The sequence below is a fragment of the Camelus ferus genome, chromosome 7 (assembly GCF_009834535.1).
Source record: "Camelus ferus isolate YT-003-E chromosome 7, BCGSAC_Cfer_1.0, whole genome shotgun sequence".
NCBI classification, from domain to species: domain Eukaryota; kingdom Metazoa; phylum Chordata; class Mammalia; order Artiodactyla; family Camelidae; genus Camelus; species Camelus ferus.
In genome coordinates this window covers 72,513,327-72,533,102 of record NC_045702.1, presented here as the reverse complement: position 1 = coordinate 72,533,102, position 19,776 = coordinate 72,513,327, and the positions used below count along the sequence as shown (strand labels likewise).

The 19,776-nt window shown below is 38.6% G+C and overlaps 1 protein-coding gene and 2 long non-coding RNA genes across 7 annotated transcripts in view; 2 read left to right on the top strand and 1 right to left on the bottom strand.

The window, feature by feature from the left end:
* The window catches only part of MAGI2 (membrane associated guanylate kinase, WW and PDZ domain containing 2), a 1,116,223-nt gene extending 1,114,903 nt beyond the window's left edge, over positions 1-1,320 (bottom strand). For all 5 annotated transcript variants that reach the window (XM_032484131.1, XM_032484132.1, XM_032484133.1 and 2 more), the window contains exon 1: positions 488-1,320. In XM_032484131.1, coding sequence (XP_032340022.1) covers positions 488-788 — 301 coding nt within the window. In that variant the 5' untranslated portion in view covers positions 789-1,320. The remainder of the gene's footprint in view (positions 1-487) is intronic.
* Positions 526-19,776, top strand: part of LOC116665023 — a 165,240-nt gene continuing 145,989 nt past the window's right edge. The window contains exon 1 of the long non-coding RNA XR_004321604.1: positions 526-659. This is a non-coding gene — a long non-coding RNA (uncharacterized LOC116665023). The remainder of the gene's footprint in view (positions 660-19,776) is intronic.
* On the top strand, positions 1,101-18,737 carry LOC106729677. Its single transcript, XR_004321598.1, has 3 exons — positions 1,101-1,115; positions 1,470-2,457; positions 18,568-18,737. It is a non-coding gene; the product is annotated as an uncharacterized LOC106729677 (long non-coding RNA).

Here is a 19,776-nt window from a genome sequence, read left to right as displayed (position 1 = left end):
TCTTCAGTCAGTCTCCTGACACGGAGGGCGCAGTTCTCCGCTCGCCCAGCCACCCCCTACTCCTCCCCGCCCTGCTGGTGATACCGCTTCACCCTCAAGTTGCTCCTTCCTGCCCTTCCTCCCTCCTTCCTTCTCGTCCTCCTTCCTTCCCTAAAAGCGCTTCACCCACTGCGGGCCGTGCCGTTGACGCACATTCAATTGCTCCGGGAGCTTGCCCGCACCCCTGAGGTCAGACAAGGCCGAACACCTTCCAAAGGGGAGGGGATAACTGCGCAAAGTTGCACGCCACACAGCAACCCGTCCCACCCTTCCACTGAGCCCCCCATTCGGATCCCCGGCACAGCTCCCTCGCTCTGCCCTCACTCTCGACCTCACCCACCGTCGCGCAACACACCCCCTTCCACACGCGAACCCACCCTTTCATTTTGCCCGGCGCTTCGAGCGGTCCAGCCTCCTGCCAAAGCACCGAGCCAGCCACTGCACTTACCTTGCTTGACACACTTGAGCCGGAGGGGGTCCTTGCAGTGTTTGATGACGGCCAGCACGTCTCTGATGGTGAGCCCCGCCACGGGGGTCTCGTTCACTTCCAGCAGCAGTTCCTCCGACACCAACTTGCTGCCGCTCTCATAGGCCACCTTGCCCGGCTTCACCTCCCCCAGGTAGGGGAACTGTCCGTTCTCGGCGCCCCCCTTCAGTTCAAAGCCCAGCTGGCCCTCCGGGTTCCTGCCAATGACACTCTCATGGACTTTGCTAGTCCAGTGGCTTTTCTTTTTCAAGCTTTTGGACATGGCAGTGGGGCGAGTCTCCTCAGCTTCTGAGGGGCTCCTTTGGGGTAGGGTGGTGAGAGAACGAGGATGGAGGAGCCAGGGGGCCAAGAGGTAAGAAGAGCAGACTTTGCCTTCCTCTCCCCTCAGTTCGGTGCTTTCCCTCTTCTTTGGATGGAGTATGGACGAGGAAGAGGGAGGATGACAGGGACGGCAGGGCAGAGGTAGGAGAGCTTGGGTGAGGTTGTGCTGTCCCTTGAATGACACTCAAAGCTGTGGCCCCGCAGCTGAGGAGAGCTGTGGTGGTGCTGGCGGCGGCGGCGGCAGCCTGAGCGAGCAGTAGCCGAGCTGGTGAGCGGGTGGGGGGGTGGGGAACGAGGGTAGGGATGCCGGGGGCCACTCCTGCGTGGTGCGAGTGGGAGCGCGCGCGCGCGCCTGTGTGTGTGTGTTGTTAGCTGATATCCATGGTAGCTGCAGTGGCAGCGGCAGGGTCCGCGCTTGTGTGTGTGCGCGGGTGTGTGTGTGTGTGTGTGTGTCTGTCTGTCTGTCTGTTTGTCTGTCTGTGTGCGCGCGTACTAGTTGTACTGTACTGGCAGGAGGGGAGGAGGCAGAGGGCAGGGGAGGAGGGAGCGGGCTGGAGGGGGAGGGGCGCGCGCGCCGGGTGAGGAGCCGCTTCGCCACTGTCTCCGCACCCTCCCTCCGCAGCTTGACCCGGTAGTGAAGGCTGAGAGAGAGGCAGGCTGGGTCCGCCTGGCAGCCTACGAGAGGAGGAGGGAGCGGGAAAGGAGGGAAGCCGAGGCCCGGCGTGGGGAGGACGGCAGGAAGGGCTGCGAGTCTAGCGCGGACAGTTCTTCAGCTTCCCAGCGGCCGAGCGACGCTCTGGGCTACTGCGCTGTGAGGACGCGCCGACTCCCTCAGACCTGGGCCGGGCCGGAGCCGAAATAGCGGAACCCGGACTTCTGCGCGCCCCAGTGTGCGGTACTCCGGCTCCAGCGCCGCCAGCCTCGGGGCTCGGGGTCCCGCCGTGAGAAAGACCCGAGCTGTGGGACCCTCTCGTGGCGCACTCGCCGGAGAAGGCCTGGGCGCTGCGAGCTGTGGGGAGGCGTCGAAGTTCAAAGATTAGACAGGCTTTGTCTCCTCACGTTTCAGTCAAACTCGTCTCAGAGTTCTCAGAATTTCCCCTCAGAGGAGCGGAAAGTTAGAGAAGTACAGGCTGCTCTTTCTGTCAACCGGGAGGGGAAGCAGCGTCCCGGCCTCGGGTGCAGACCCGGCCACCGCGTGCGGCCAGGACGGGAACTCAGATGAGAGGCACGGTTGTCTGGTGAAAGGCGACTCCAGGCACCGAGGGGAAAGGGCTTCTCTTTACCTAGTTAGGAGAAGCGGGAAGAAAGGGGCTGTGGGGTGGGGGTGGGGCTGGGGGCGGCCGCGCTGAGCAGCCTCCTCGCAGAACTGGGCAGTTTCACGCGGGAACTGCGGCGAGACCACGGGGCACGCCCTCGCCCCGAGCGCCCTCTGAGCCGGGCTGCTACCTGGGGAGAAACCCTAAACTGACCTGGCCCGTCAGCCTCCTGCTACATTGAAGGAAAAGAAGCCTTCAAGAGTGAACAGAGCGGCAGAACCCGGGCTAGAACTCAGCTCACTGGCTTGCCACCAGGCTTCTTCCTCTTCAGCAAGTTTGCAGCCGGGAGGAGAGGTGAGGACTGGGGTGCAAGGATGCAGGACGGCCGCTGGTTTTCACGCAGGCACTGGTTTCGTGTGAGACGTTAGGAATGACTTTTTAAATTCCTGTAACTGGTAAATGAGTTTCATTTGCTTTACTTTCAAATGATACTTTTGAGACAAAAAATTAAAGTTGCACACCCACTCATCTCTTTAAAGCAAAGCATGAAAAGCACTGAGCAGTTAGGATTCTTGGTGTCTGAGATGAAGACAGTGTGGGAGGCAAGCGGAACAGTTGAAAATGTTTAATCGACCCAAACAGAAGACCAGGTTTGAACTCAGACTCCGCTACTTAGCAAGAAGAGTGTGATATTGAGTAAATTGCTTGACCTTCCTGAGCCTCAGTTTCCTTATTTATTAAATAGGATTAAAAGTACTAATCTGTTAGGACTATGATGAGGATGAAATCAGGTAATACGTGCAAAGTGCTTGCCTGGCATATGTGGGTAGGCACTCAAAATGATAATTTCCTCATTTTTCCCTCTCTAGTATAACTCATTGTTTGGGGAAGTGGGGGATCAAAGTTAGTCAGAACTGGAAAAGAGCTTAAAGAAAGATGATTTGTTTAATCATGTGTCTTTTCACTTGAGAAAATGGGTCCCCCGATGAATTGGCTTTGATTAATGAGGGTTATTCAGTGAGCCAGAGGCAATGCCAGGATCTGAAGCCAGAGATGCAGACAATGCCCAGGAGTGGGCAAGTCTTTTTGTATCACACAGAGAAGTTGCGTTTTAGCATAATGAGACACAGTTCTAAGTGGAACTTGGTAATAGTGAGAACTGGATTTTTAAGCCCGTTACAAACTAACATGTAAGGGTAAATACTGTTTATAAAGTTCTTTTTTATTATTTATCTTTTTTAAACATTTATTACACGTTGTTCTATAGTCTTCACATATATTCACTTATTTCTCCTGACATCTCAGTAAAATACGTACTATTATCATCCCCTTTTACAGACAAGGAAACTGAGGCATACAGAGTTTAATTTTTGCAAGGCTGCAGATTTAGTCAGTGGTGAGGCTAATATTCAGACCCAAGTGTTTTGGCTCAAGACCTGGTCTCGGTCACTGTGTTGTACACTCTCCCATGCAATAACCATGTATATCGTACATAGTGTCTCCAGAGGTTGGGTCTGCATTTTATTGTAGGGGTAATTATGGAAAAAGAAAACAAATGGAGCAGGAATTTGGCATAAAAGCATTTTACCCTCAAGAATCCGGGAGAGGCACTGAGGTGTGTGCCAGCTAATTTAGTGTTTCACAGCTCCTAATTCATCTTCTTTCCTCTGACTTGGGATATTAGAGCTGGAACCTGTAAACATTTCTTTGTTGCCAGTTGGCACGTTAGCTCTTGCCAATAGAAGGTGCTAGAGGGACACTGCATACAAAAGGGGGCTCCTATTCTTGGTTCCATTGCTTTTCTTTTTGCTCCTATGATGTGGTGGTCAGTGAATAGCTTTCTAGCCAGTAGTGTCCAAGAAACGCTGGTTTTACACCCTCCAGTGAAGTTTGGCCAGTTCCTCAGTGTGTGACTTCCTGGTAAGCCTTGCTGGCAACCCAGTGGGTGGCTTCCTAGCAAGTTTCTCTGGCTCCCTAGCTGGTGGTTTCCTCACCAGCCCAGTCTGTGACACCTCAACCAATTTCTTGGCCGTCAAGTGGACCACAACCACATTATCTCTAATGAGGACTGTCTCTCAGGCTTTGTAGTGTAGAGGGCAGGGATGGGGTAGTTCTTGTAAGTTACCCCTCTGTGGGGACTCTCCCACAGCCCTGGAGGTAGTGGCGGCTCCCTTAATCCACTATTCTTCCATTTATTAGTGATATCTTTACTCTTAATAGTCACTCCCCTTATTACTAGTTAATAATTCTATATATTAAATCTCCCCTGTTCTAATTATGGTGTGATTTCTGTCCCCTGACGGGACCTTGACTGATAAAAGAACCCTGAGTAGAGCACTTTCTTTTGAACCAGAAGTTGGGATCCTGCCTTTAGGTGTGCAACCTTAACTAGGTCACTTATCCTGTCAGAGCTTGTTCCCTCATCTGTAAAAAGGGGATAGTAATATATATGACACAGTTCTGTGGGCATCATATAAAATTGAATTCTCTATAAATGCACTTAAATGTGAATGCAGTTTAAAACTGTTAAGTGCTATCCAAATTAAAGCTTTTAATTATCAGTATAGTAACAGAATAGCAAAGAAGGAGATATTTTAAGAAAAAAATTACATGTATTCTGAGGGCTCGTTACATTGTTTCCTGGGGGTAGGAAGGGCAGCATTTCCTATAGGATTCATTGTCATCAAATAAACATATTATTTGTTTTGTTAGTTGGGTTTTTTTGCCTGGCTCTTCAGAGATGAAAGCAAATAGTTGCGAGTCTTTAGTTGTTCCAGTTTCCAACTCTTTGAAAAATATAATGAAATTATAATTATTTTGAAATGCTAGATTCAGACTAATATGGTTACTTTCAGTTCTGGTGTCCTTCACATTTACTTTATTTCTCCTTTGTCTCCTTTCCATGTCTGGAGTGGATGCCTGTGTCAAGAAAGAATTATTTCATTGCTGAGCACTTTATGTGCAGAACATGGCACTAGATATTGCATGCCTTTCCAAAAGAAAAATAGTTTAGGAAGCTTAAAAGCTTAAGAAAGAAAAACATGAGCGCATTCAATCCTTGGAAGAATTCTATAAGGTGGATGCTTGTGGCAAACTCAGTCAAGCTCCATCTCCATCCCTTAGGATTCCTTTGATTGAGTCTGCCTTACCCCCATCTTCTGTTTTCTTTTACTTCTCACAGCCAGCCCCTGGGACTCTTTTTGGAAGACTGCCCTAGGGCTACTAGACTCATTTTGCCTTCAGGCACAGAGAGCCATAGAGAACCACTTGGGAGTTCACTTCTCTCCCTCCTAGGACACCATTTGCCAAGGACTGCCCTACCCAGTATAAAAGCCTCTAGCAGTAAGAAAATCTGAAGTGTAGTTTACACCCTAGGGCTCCCCTGCAGGATCATGCTGATGAAGGATTTTGCCTGGAATCACTTCCTTCCCTATCTTGCTTACTCTGGTAATTTATGTGTTTTTCCTGAAAGCATTTCCTTAATAAAACACTTGCACACAATCCTCATCTCAGAGTGTATTTCTGGGGGTCCTGACCTAAGATATTGCTGTTCCTTTTTACAGATGAGGAAACTGAGGCTCAGGTATTTTAAATTACTTGAAGTCACACTACCAGTAAGGGCTGGAGTTGTTACTTGACCCATGTCTGTGTGACTCTAAAGCTCCTAATTCTAATGCTGTGTTACATTTAAAGTCCCTAATAGTGAGTATTTTTAAAGTAACTATCTGAACAGAAGTGGACACAAGGTCAGCAGTTGATTGATCAAAAGACATAAAAATTGTATTCATATATTGAGATCTTTAAGTGTTTGAGGAGGAAGGATAAAGAACCATGAACAGTAAGACCTACATGTGGTGTACCTCATCTAGAAAATCTTTTATGAAGGATGAGACTTACCTGACCAGAAGTTTCTCTAATGAAGACATGCCCCACATTTTAACAGAGAGTGTAAATGTTCAATATGGTTTTCAGTCAAGGGCTTTCTTCATGCCAAGACTGAGTTGGTTATTTGTAATTTTCCTATTCCTAAGAAATTTCCACAAAATTGGTGGCTCAAAACAAGAGATTTACTATCTATAGTTGCAGAGGCCAGAAGTCCAAAATGGTTCTTACTGGGCTAAAATTAAGATGTTGGAGAGGAGGGGAGATTGTATTTTTTCTGGATCTCTAGGAAAGAATCCTATTCCTTGCATTTTCCTACTGCTAGAGGGTGCCTGAGCTCCTTGGTATGTGACCCCCTTCCTCCATCTTTAATGCCAGCAACAGCCAGTCAAGTCCTGCTTACATCCTATCACTGTGACACTGACTCTCCTGCTTACCTCTTCTACTTTTCAGGACTCTTGTGATCACATCAGGCCCATCTAGATACTCTTTAGGAGGCCATCATTCTGTCTACTGCAGTATTATAGGACACCACACATTCATATTCTCAGTTTCTAACTTAGTTCAGGTTATCAGCATAACTACCCCATATTATTGTGGTTATTTTCTCTCCCTGTCTTTACCTCAAAAACCTCTATTTGTGTTACCCAAGAAAAGTTTCTGAAACCTCTCCTTTTTCCTCTGCTTAAAACTCACTAGTACTGCCTATTAAACACTCAGTAAAGTACAAACTCCTTATCTTGGTGTCAACCTCCTCTGTCCCTTCCTAATTATCCAGCCACTTCTTGCCATATACACCCTGGAATTGTAATCCAGGGCGCCTGGCTGAAGTGGATCCTCTAAAATAAACACAGATGAAAGGAAGTCCCTTTATATCATCTATTCTAGGTCCCTTGGAATATTATTAATGACAGAAATTTAAAAATTGAATTTCAGTAATGTTCCAATCAGGAAAATGAGGTACAAAGCTTTGTGCCAATCCCTCACCATATTTCGGACCTGGGGCAGGCCTCGGTCTCCCCTTCCCCTTATAGCCCTTTGCCTCTTTCATCCTGAATTTCTGTTGCCTTGACTCACTAGGGTGTTTCATGGTTCTGTGTTTGCCTGAAATACAACCCTCTCTCTCTGTTTGTGTGGCTTATACCTGCTCACCCTCTAAGACATACCTATCAGGCCGTTTTCTCTCAGAAATCTTTGCTGACTCTTCTTTCTTCTACCAACACAACACATACTCTTCTTTATGTTTCCATGTACCCTTTGTGGAAACTTGGCATCTCATACACTTCCTTACTTTCAAGTTTATACTCCACAACAAACTTTTTTCAGTTCATCTTTGCATTCCTATAACCTTGCATGATGTAAATGCTCAGCAGAATTCTGCCTAATGATAGATACATCCAAAGTGATAGTGTATAAAGTTTTATTGTCTGACTACTACCTTAATGTGAATTTTTCCATTTAGTACTAAATGATTGTCTCTTTACATTCATACTAATGTCTTAAGAGAATGGAATGCAGAAGAGCACATATGGGTGAAGAAAAGACAGAATATACTTAGCCTTGGGGCTGAAGTTAACAAAAGAAGCCAGATTCTTTAAGAGTTTGGGACAGAGTCTGGGTAGGGTCTGAGATGTGGTAGTGGTGGTGATGGTGATGGTGGAGGATAAACTGGATCTGCTTCATAGTTTGTCCATGACCATTCCTATTAAACCTCTTCATTCCAGCTATAGTATTCACATAGAAATGCTAATCCATATTTATGAAGGAATTTTATTTAGCCTAATGCAAAGCTTCTTAAAGTTTTCTATCAAAATATCTCCAACAATGATACACTCACCCACCCCTAATCAAAAGTAATCTTATTTGAAGCCTTCAGTTTTTATCTAAAACGTCCTGTGGATTTTAGATTCTACTCTGTAGTAGGTTCAAATTTATACTGATGTAAAATACGGCTTTTTCCTCAAACTTTGCCTACATGATATTTCAGGAGGATTTGCAATATTCATCGGATGGTTTCTGGGCTCAGCACAGTGACTCCATGGGTATGCACAGCTTAAATACAGTGAATGAAAATACAAGCCCAAATCCTAGAGAGGGTCTGGGCTGCAGAGACAGATGTGGGTACGCTGTGAAACCCTGACTCTTTGGCCTTATTCTGCAGAGTACAAAACACTAGAATAGGAAAACACTGAACTCTGATTTGTAATATCTTTTACTAAGCAGAGAGGAGAGGAAAGATCAGTGAAATAGACTGTGAAGATCTAATGTTGAGAAATCAGAGCTCTTGAAGTTAATAAGGTCTTAAACTTCTCCAAATACATGCAAAGAACTGCATATTTCATTTGGTATCTTGTCAAATTACATTAGAGTGCTAATTCTCTTTACCTCCAAACCTCAAATATTTTGATAATTGTAACATTTAGATTTCTATCAATTAAATTTTCATCAAAGGGCCAGAACTATTTCATTTTAGTCTAGAATTAATGTTAATTGATTATGCTTCTGTACTTCATAGAGCCATGTTTTTTGTTTTGTTTTGTTTTGTTTTTTTAGTATTCATCTTATTATTGAAAGGGAGTATATGGTCCAATATCTCTGAATCTCAGGAAATTACTTTCAGTCACAACTATCAGCTTGTCACCTGGCCCTGTGTAAAAGATCTGAGGACAGGCACAATTTGATGGCTTCAGTCAATGAGAGTATGAGATCATTTTAGCTGCTAGAAAGTTCTGAACAAAGTGACTTTGGTCCTTTGTAAAGCACCTCTTTGTGTGAAATTCATGGACCATGCAGAATATACAAATTGTGGAAAGAGAACTGCAAAGCCTTTTAAATCATTGCTCTATCTTAACTACAGAGTTCACAATGTGTGGAGAGAAATCTGACCAGCTCAAGAAAAGAAAGCAGCAAAATATTTTCTTTGTTGTTCTGTGACTTTAAAGTCATTGCAATATTTTTTGTAAACAATAATGTAAGAACTCTTGATACTTTTGTTTCCTTATTCAACATATGCACAAAATACAACAGGAATAATACTGTATTTGGATCTGCAAATGTATCCCTTCTTATGCAAGCATAAGTTTTATGCAAGCATACTTCTTGAAGGTCAATATCTGAATTTATCTTTCATTTTTATTTTGCTTTTTACTTACTTGGTGTCTGTCAATCTTTTATCATCAGTTCACATTCTACTAAACTCAAGAAGATATTCTCATACATTTTATATTTTTAGGCCTTTTTTACTAGATTTTTTTTAAACACTTCAGAAATTCAGGTACTTGAATTCCATGCTATCAAGTAGTTATATCTATCTCCCCCTCCTTTTTTTTAATTTAAGCAAGTAGTTCAATTGCTGTCACTTTCTACTTTGTGATTCTAAATATTTTAAAACCATCTTACCATTTTTTCATGCACTCATTCTTAGCAAAAACTCTTACTTATGAAACACTATTTATCTCTTATATTTATAACTGCTTATATTTTCACATTATTATTCCTCCTTCCAAATGCACATCTTAATTTATTCTTTTTTCTCCATATATCTCCTTAGTATATGCCTTTAGTTTCCCATGAATTTCCGCTATAAATTTTTTTAAAATGTAAAATAAACTACATGTATTGTTAATATGATATCTACTGCCCATATTCTAATCCTGCCTATTATATTTATCATTTTGTTGTTGATTTAACATGACAGTAGTTTCCATTCCAATGAAGTAAAAGAAGCAGCAAAAGGACAGTACTATCATGGGCTTAATTTTTGTCAATAGTGAAAAATCTCTTAGGTATAAAGAAAGTTATGGAAATAAAGTGAACATATTCTGTCTTGAAATAGTAAGGAACAGTCAGATGCGATTTCTAGGCTTTGGAAAAACGTATTTCAGAAAATTCAGAGAAAAGTTCATCATGCTTCCTCAGCCAGACTACTGAGAGGCAAAAATGCAGATGAACATTTGGAGGCAATGAGAATGTAATTCTAATCATAATTTTAATAATTTTGCAAACCTCTCCAAACAGTATTCTATGTGGTGTGGTTTGCTTTTAACCATTCTGAGTGTCAGAGTTGTCTTTCAGAATATGATGAATATTCTTATCCCACCTTTCTTATCCCACCCTTCTCCCTGCCCCCAGAAATGCACATGTTCATATATCTTCCATATATGTATATATCATTTCATGTAATTTATAGATTCATTGAAGCCCAACCATTTGCTTGTGTAGGGAATTCTTTAAAAGTCCAGCTTAAATAAACCTCTTACATAAAGTTTTCTTATTTACATATGATCAGCTGAAAGTAATCTTATCCACAGAACTCCCATGAAATGCTGCCTGATCCTTTTCACATGATCACATCTTTCTTGTATTGTAAAATTCTAGATATATATCAGCCTCACTTCTGGGCTATAACTTCTTTAAGAGCATGACTTACATTATATTCCTCACTGAATTTGAGTGAGTGAAGGAAAATACAATAGTAGGGGAAAAAGGAGACACATAACTACAAGGAATACGAAAGAGTCAAAGTATCTATTATATTAAGCACAGAATCAACTGGTGCTAGTAAAGTCAACCCAAAATTTAAGAATGTATTTTAAAACATCAAGGACAGCAAGATATTTGCCATCTGGGAAGGTGTTAAAGTTTTAAGACAATTGTCTCCTATTTTAGCTATCAAGGAGAAAATTTTAAATGTGAAAAAGGGAGGGTAAATTTCTTTATGAGAAACTTGTAGCTTAAGATGGGTCTTGAGATAATTGGAAATCATTTTTTACTTACTTTAGATGATTTTAATCTTCCAACTTCTTTCAGTTAGGTCCTAGGGCAATATAAGAATCAAGAGATTGGCAAGCTAATCTCTGAAGAAGAGATTGGCAGGATAATCTCTGTAATCTCTGAAGAAAAGTGGACATTAGAAGAGTCAATAGAAGATGGGTGAAAAGCAAAGCTATCACGATTTTTCAAAGAGGAGAAAAGATGGAACTCCACCAACTATAGATCACGAAAGGTAGGATATCAAGAGAAAGAAGGGATAACATGAAGCTGCCTTAGCTTCATAAAGAACGAGTCAAATCAAAAAGTGCACATTTTCCTTTATAAAGCATGACTTGTTCATTCTGGATTCATGTTAGCTTAATCATTAAGCACTAATGCCATCAACACCTTTTATACATCAGCAATGAATACTCAAAGACCACGCCTTCATCATTCTGTTTTATATCTTCAAGCAATGCTTCAGTTTACGAATGCTCTTTTAACACATTCTTCACATCTGGCTTGATCAGGGATGTGCATAATAGGCCTATTACTTCCCTCTCATGAGCATTCATAATATTTCATGAGCTCTTCTGATCAACTGCTCCCATTGTTGCTTCCAATCAATTTTTTAGAATCACTCCTGTTCCTTTTTCAACACATCTTCCAAGCCTCTTCTTGAATAATTTACTGTCCAATATTCGAGAACTACTACCACAATTTTAATATTGTAAATTTACAATGCAAATTTCATCAATATCTGTTTAAGTTACAGTGTACTTTGTGTTAATAAAAATGAACTATGAATAAGTAAATATGATGCAATTCAAAATTTAACATAAATGTGTGATAAATTATGGTTTTTTAACCATATTTAAGGACAATTATAAATATTTTACCTACAATTAATACTGATTGTGATATTGGTCAGTTACTAATTATATATGATCTAGATTTTAAATGAATTCTATCTAGTTTTTTGATTCTCAATTAAATAATTTGCATATATTACAATATTTTATAGCATAGTGACTGTCTTTTAATGAAACCACAAAATTTTGAGAACATATTTTTATTGCAATGCAGTTATGCTTTCTACTTTAGGCTGTATTTAAATATGTCTTTCTATTTTCAACTGTATCTTGATAGAAGATAAGGGAATATTTCCTTCATTTAGTAACAATTGGTGTTTTAGGGTTTTTCTAAATCACAGTTGAAGAAGCAAGGGGCTTTATGTTATTGGTCTATTTGATTATGTGACTACAATAGTTCAGGGATTCATTCAAACATTTTACAGACCATAAGAACAATCATACTACATTTTTCTCTTTAGGCCCCCAAAATATTTTAAAGGTTGTTAGTTTATGTATAAACATTCCTTGAAGCTCACACTTTAGCAGGAAGCTGAACAAAAAAAGTTTAAGTTTTCTCAGTACTAATGGAGATTTACTTCCTAGCCCTTTTCTCTGGAGAGAGGTAGGTCTCCTCAAGGATAGGAAGATTCGCATGTGAGGTATGATTTAAAGGACTAGAAACATCTTTCCTGCTTCCCTCCAAAATGCTTCACTATGTTTTGTCATATTGCCTGATAATTTTGCATTAGAGATTTATCCTTTTGAGATATAAAATGCAGATATCTCTGAAAGGGTTTCTCCTGCTTTAGTCATATTCATACGGCTACTAGTGAACAAAATATGTTCATTACAGGATGAAGGGAAGATTGCCAACTAGCAAATCCCTAGGGTCAGTACTGCACCAGATGTTGCCTAGCAATTTCTACAATTTTCTCAGTCTAGTTTGCAAGAATAAAGAGACTAGAAATCAAGGAGGTATGTCACATAAAGTTGTAAAATTAGTATTTAGTCTGTGTATCCTTTCTGTATTGATTTAAAAACAAAGAAAATAGAAGGTTATTAGGTGAGTTTTGTATGGTTTAATTGAGTTTGGTAGTTTTTCCCTAGGATTTTTAAAGCCAAAATTTGAATGAGGTACAACATCCAGTTGTGTGAAAATCTGAGGGAGGGACTTTTCAGGCAGGGGAAAAGGAAATATCTAGGTCCCAAGGTGGTAAAGAACTGGACAGGATGGAGACTAGATAATTTTCACTTTCATTATTTTATGTATTCAATTATGCTACCACGTAGGTTAGTCTCTAAGGCCTTCTACAAGTTGAACCTTGCTTAAAACTTAATTCTTTCCTTACCCCTTCTCACCATGTTCCAGGCTATTCTGTACCTCTGTGACTTTGTTTGATAGTTGTTTCTTTTGCTTAATAGCCTCTCATTTATTCAGTCTTGCCAGATAAACTGTGACTCATCTCTTAAAATCCACTTCAAGCATTCTTTTGAGGAAGCTTCTCACTCTTTGCTGCCCACCATCCATAGAATTGCTCAGCCTTTGTGCTTCTATTGATTTATGCACTTGAGACACTGCTTTGTAATTACTTATTTACATGTCTGCTTTTATCACCAGTAAGTTTCTTTAGGACAGAGACATTATTAATTCATCCCTGGGTACCTATGGTCCAGCATAGTAGTAGTACTACATAGAACATAGTACTAGTAGTATTTAATAGATACTCAATAAATCATTGTTCAGTGAGTGAATGCATGGGATATCTTTTTGCTGTTATGATTTAACTAAAGTAACATTGCTCTTCAGAACAGTTTCCATGACATATTTATTCTAGTTAATAGCCATAAATTAACTCTACACTACAGCCATAGTCTATAGTCACTAGATCATTTATCATTATGTCATTTCAAAACAGTAAAATGTTCAATATTATCATTCATATTCAAACTGTGCTCATAGAAATATTGTGAAAAGATTGAATAATTTTTGACACACAGTTTTCAGTTTTTCCACTTAGCACACTTTAGTAGACTTTCAGCCTTTTAAATATGCTAGCATTGAGAACCAGAAAATGGTTAATGAAAATCATGATTTAATAGTGTGTTTTATGTGGTTTGTTTGTTTCTCTTTGTAAGTTAGAGTGGTAGAGTTATGTTTGAGGCATTCATTACATTTTATTTACAAGAACTCAATGTTCTTAATATGTAACCTGAGGGCTTTTTCAATTCCTAAAAGCCTAGCAGAAGTCAAGTAGCTGGACAACAAGCTGGGAGGGAGAAATTATGGGGGATGTAGCATGAAATAGAAGGAGGATACAGACCATTTGACAGGCCAAGTCAAAGGTAGTTTCTGTCAGGGAACAATTACAGAATCATACTTTAAGAGATGACAGAAAAAGACATTAACGTAACCATGCAAAATTGGAAATACATATTTGGAGCATTATTTTCCCCAGAAAGCTTCCAATGCATTGGTGCTTGCTCAGTGTCTAAGGAGATAAGTGTCTAAGTGATTGGCATTTGTTTCAGGCTTTATCCGTCGTCATGAAGAGGCTTTTCACCTGCAGGTTCTCCTCGAAGCTATTGGTGATATAGTCGCATAATAACACATTTACTAAATGAACTAAGCAAATGAATAAAACTGTAAGCCCTTAGTATCAGTCCCTTTATTTATTTATTTTTAAAGTTTGTGTCAGTATGAACTAGATTCTTATTTAATGGATTAGAATACTGATATTATTTATTTTCATGCTCAAATTGTCCCAGAGTTGGCCCATAGGAGCTCCTTCAAGATAGTTCAGTTAGCCTTTTAATGTATGTGTCCCCCTGGTTATTTGAACACTTTCTTGCTCCCTGATATGACAAAATGTTTCAAATCTCCCCCCTCCAATGACCTCTGTATTTTTTTTTAAGTGAAGAACAGTATTTAAAAAATGAGGATATGGTGATTTGTCTTGTTTATTGTCATTGGTAGGCCATTTCTTCTAAGCTCTTTCAATGGAAAGACCTAGGAAATGTATATAGAGATATTTCAAGTATATTTATATGAAATATATTAAATATACAAGAAAAAAACCTCAAATCATCAGCTTATTATGAACAGAACATTAACATTTTTGAAGGGAAAATATTTATCTACATAGAAAAGGTCCAGAAAATAATAACATTGATCTTGAACAAAGTACATGCAAGTAGATTTCATTAATAGCTAAAAATAATGTATCTTAGAATCTTAGCTATTGGGGGGAGACAGTATCTAGAACTGTGATGTAGAATTTATGTGGTAGACCCTTGCAGTGTTAGTTTGGATCTCTGTGGAATAGAAAAATAAGATCAAAAGCTTGCCCTAGTCCTTCCCAATACTTTTAACCACATGGAGAAAAGATGTTGAGCATTCATTACAATCAGAATCTTTAAATGGCTACATATTTGTGAGAGGTGTATAAACAAACAAGGAAGTAATGACACTAACTACATGGGAATGATATTAGTGTCTTCTCTTGGATAACTACTGTAGCTATAGATGCAATGCTAACCGTTGCACTTAGCAACAACTTGACTATTATTTGGCTACTAACATGAATAACTTCTTAGAAGTTGAGGAGGAGCTGTAAACATCTAAGTAATCAGAATTTGCGTCATAAAATCCTGAACTGCGTATCCAAATTCTTATAGAGTTTTCTCCCAGCACATCATGGAGGACTTTTCTCTAATAATCTGGCTCTCCTATTACGCTGAAAACCAGAGCTTCTCTATTTGGCTTACTAATTCCAAAAATTAAATCATTAGAGGTAGGAGCTTATTTTTACTGATGTATTTGCTTTTCTAGAAAAATTAATTATAGTCTGATACAGTTTGTTTTATGTAGCATAATAAAACAAAGATTCTCATTTTAATATACACTTGCTAATTATTGCATTTAGTAATTTAATGACCTGAAAATAATGTAAAAAATGTGTATTTTCATATAATACTTATGTTATTTTTAACTTAAGAAGTCATAAAAAATAACATAAATACATGAAGAAGCCACAGCTATAACAAAAAAAAAAAAAAAAAAACAATTTGACCAGTGTTAGAAGGCAAAATTAACTAACAATTATTAAGGAGTTACTATGTACTATAAACCACATGTTTTGCATTTGTTTAATCATCAAACAATACAATTACTAGAACTGTTTTATCCCCATTTTATAGAAGAAGAAACTGGATTACATATCTTATTAAACTTGGTCAACTTATTGAAACTTGTAACTAATACATTATCGAAATAGAACTCAAACCCACAAACCCACCTTAGATCCCATTCTCTTTTGAGTGAATTACATAAAGCTTCGCATAAAATGCATCACATAAATCACACTACCCCTGGCCAGTAACAGTTTTGCTAAATTGATTATTTTCCTTTTTGTCTGTAAAAAAAGGATGTTGCTCTGTCTTACCCAGTCTCAATGATTTAAATAATCAATAAATGTGTTCACCACACAGAATAGGTTTTTTTTGGTTGTTCTATATTCATGACTGCAAAATAACTATGACAGTTATACTTTGAACTTAATTTTGGTGTTATTTGTTAAAACACATCTGTATACATCTGAAAAATACCAGTCGTGACAACATAGAGAGCTTAGTTTTGAAAAATAAGTTAAATTATAACTGAAAATGAACCAAAGATGCATAGAGAAGGTGTGGACCACACATATGTGGGTAAAAGCTGGCCCAGAGTCATCTTAAATGGATTTTATCCAAAAGGGCTGCCTAAGAGACCACAGGATCCCAACAGAGAGGGTCTGTGAAGAGATGGACTGCTGAGACCCAAATCACAGTGAAGTATAGTTGAGAGATGCCTACTAATGAATGGGGAAAGGAGTAAATACTCTGAAGAACCCTGCAAGGAAATGAAACACCCTGCAAGGGAAAAAGACCGAGTCAGCTTTGTCACCTGCCAAACCAGAGAGCAATCAATGATGACAGCTCACAAAAGTACAAGCATGCAGGAGCTTTCCAGTGCCCTAATGTCTCCTCCCTCTACCATCCTGAAACCTGATGTGGTCAGAAACAGTGCTAATTAGCAATTAAAGAGAGGAAGAAAGACAAGTTCAGAAAATAGAGGAGTATCTATCCAAGCCACACTGTATTCTACAGGCTGCCTTCGGTTGCATGGCTGATTAGGTGAGTGTAGAAGCTTTAATATTGAATGAAGCTTAGAGTTTTTATTATTACTCTAGCTGTACCTGTAAGTTTTTAAACTGAAATAGTTCAAGTAACCAAAGTACCAGGAAGATTTTTATTATTTAAGATTGCTGTGGGGTACCAACCAAAGTTTTATTCAGGGGATGGAGAAGAATTACCTTATAAGTAAATAAATAATTGCCTTAAACATCCAGGGACATTTTGAGAGAAAACAAAGTTACTTAATTATTTCATTTTGCCAATTCTGTTCCTTCAGAATATCATCATATATATCCATATATCATAAATCAAACAATATACATTTATCTATATATGCATATATGTCATGGGGAGCACCTTGTCTCTTACAGTTTTCTTGTTTTTTAAAAATTCTTATTTGGTTATTCTCTCAATTATACTTTTATATAGTCTTTCTTCCTAAATGCTTTAGCTATAGGCAAATAAGGATATGTTTTCCTTTATAATTGGAGAAAATGATATTTTATCTGAACTCCATGTGTCATGTGATATAATTGACACTATATCATACTTGCACATGAATGTTTATAAAACAAATCATCTTAAATCAATAGGATCAAAATTAGATTTGAAGAGTGTATTCAATAAGATGTATAAGACAAGGTAGAATTAACTCTAATTGAATTCAGAGAGGATTTGAAATTAGATGTAAATCTGTAATATGTATTACATTCGATATGAATTAGTATTAGATTTGCATTTAGAAAAATGTACTATGTTTGCTTCTAAGTATCTTTTAGATAGAATATTAAGACACATGTCCTATCTTGACTCTTCTCCTCCCCCACCACCTAAATGTCACTGAAAAATCTGCCTTGATTATCAACATTAAAGACTGGTTTTGAGGAATGCAAAGAACCTAAGATTTACATCTTAATGGGAGATAGAATATAATTAAGAAATAGTTTTTAAAGTGTGGAAGATGTTCCTTAAGAGGTAACAATTTTAATACCTTAAAAACTAATCTATCAAACACCAAGTTTTAGATTATTAAGGCTAGCAGAGATATACAAAACCCAAAAAAGTTTCTTGAATAAATGTTCCACACTTAGCTTAAAGAATCCATTTAGGACTTAATATTCTACTATCGATATGTGGGCATTAAAATTGTTATTTATAACAGATACTGGTATTTAACTCAGAAAAAATCCTTATAATTTGGATTTAGGTCCTATTATTTAAATTTTAGATACTGTCCAAAGGAGGTTGGTGTTGGTTATAACATGGACCCTAAAGCAACCATTTAAGTAAGATATATAAAAAAAGAATATTCTAGTGAGCAAAAACTATTCATAGCCTATAATGACCTCATTCTCACTAGTATAATACAGGGAATAAAGTAAATAAAATATTTCTTTATATTATTTCATTATTAACAGTGGCTATTGATGAAAAAGTAAAACCCTCAAACATAGCAAAAGTGAATAGTTATTGAAAGTCAGTATTACTTTGAAAATTTAGACTGCTTAAAAATACTAGTTTTGATTATATAGCATTCTGAATTCAATGACATTTAGACCATCTTAATTTCCTACCTAAGAGCTATTATTTACTTTCTCCTTACTGATAAAAAGAACCCCTCTTTGTTCAAATTGGCAATGTTCCCAGGCAGAATACTCACTTTCTTAGGCTCTGTTGCATCCAAGGGTTGCAATGTAACAAAAGTGTAAGCAATAAGATACTTGTATGTTTCTGCTAGAGACTTCTGGGAATATTTTTGTTTTTCTAATACAGACATTTTTTTTGTCCTTTTTTCTCTGTCCAGCCTACAGCACAACCGAAGAGAGGGAGGCCGTCTTGTCTCCATGATTGGAGAAACATGAAGATAAAAGCTTCCCTGAGAGGATGATGGAGCAAAATGATACAAGGGGCCCAGACTCCCTTCCTTCAGACTTCTTGTTATGTGTGGGAAATAAAATGATATTACAAGGTTAAGCTACAGAGATGGGCTTCTATTTCATGCAACTAAGTGCGTCATAATTCAGACAATATCCATTAAATTGGTGAAAGTATCCATTTTAAAGGATAAATCTCAGGGACCCACAAATATCTAACACAAATCTCAGAAAAATTAATAGTTTTTAAATTCATTGTGATTTTGAAATTGATCTTTCACAGTCTTTTAGTTATCAAACTATTAAATACATTTGATCATTCAAATAATGTTGTGAATAATGCCAAGGAACCTTGTTATTTTCTCAGTCTGAGTATGATTGTATGTGTGTGTATGCAAATATATTCAAGGAACCTGAAGGAACCATGATTTTCTGGGGCACTCAACGCTAGTTAGCTCCAACTTGTGCTTTAAAACTCTCCATTCAATATTCACTTCCTTAGGGAATAGATCCTAAAAATCCCATTAAAAGTGATTCTTTATTTATCTTGAACTTGTCATCATTGGAGGTTTGGTGTGTGTTGAACTTTGACCCATTTACTTCATCTGTGTACCCCTTTCTTAAGAACGTTTGTCATAAAAGGATGTTGAATTTTGTCACATGCTTTTTCTGCATCTATTGAGATGATCATATGATTTTAACTCTCCATTTTGTTAATATAGTGTATCACTTTGATTGATTGGTGAATGTTGAACCACTTTTGCTACCCTGGAATAAATCTCACTTGATCATGGTGCATGATCCTTTTAATGTATTGTTGAATTCAGTTGGCTAATATTTTCTTGAGGATTTTAGCCTATACTTTTCTTGTGTCCTTGTCTAGTTTTGGTATCAGCATAATGCTGGCTTCACAAGATGAGTCTGAGAGTGTTCCCTCCTCTGATTTTTTTTTGGAAGAGTTTGAGAAGGATTGGTATTATTTCTTTGAATGTTTGGTAGGACTGAACAGGAATCCATCTAGTCCTGGACTTTTGTTGTTGGGAAGTTGTTGATTACTTATTCAATCTCCTTAAAGATCAGTTTGTTAGGTTTTCTATTTCTTCATGATTCAGTTTTGGTAGTTTGTAGTATTTCCAGGA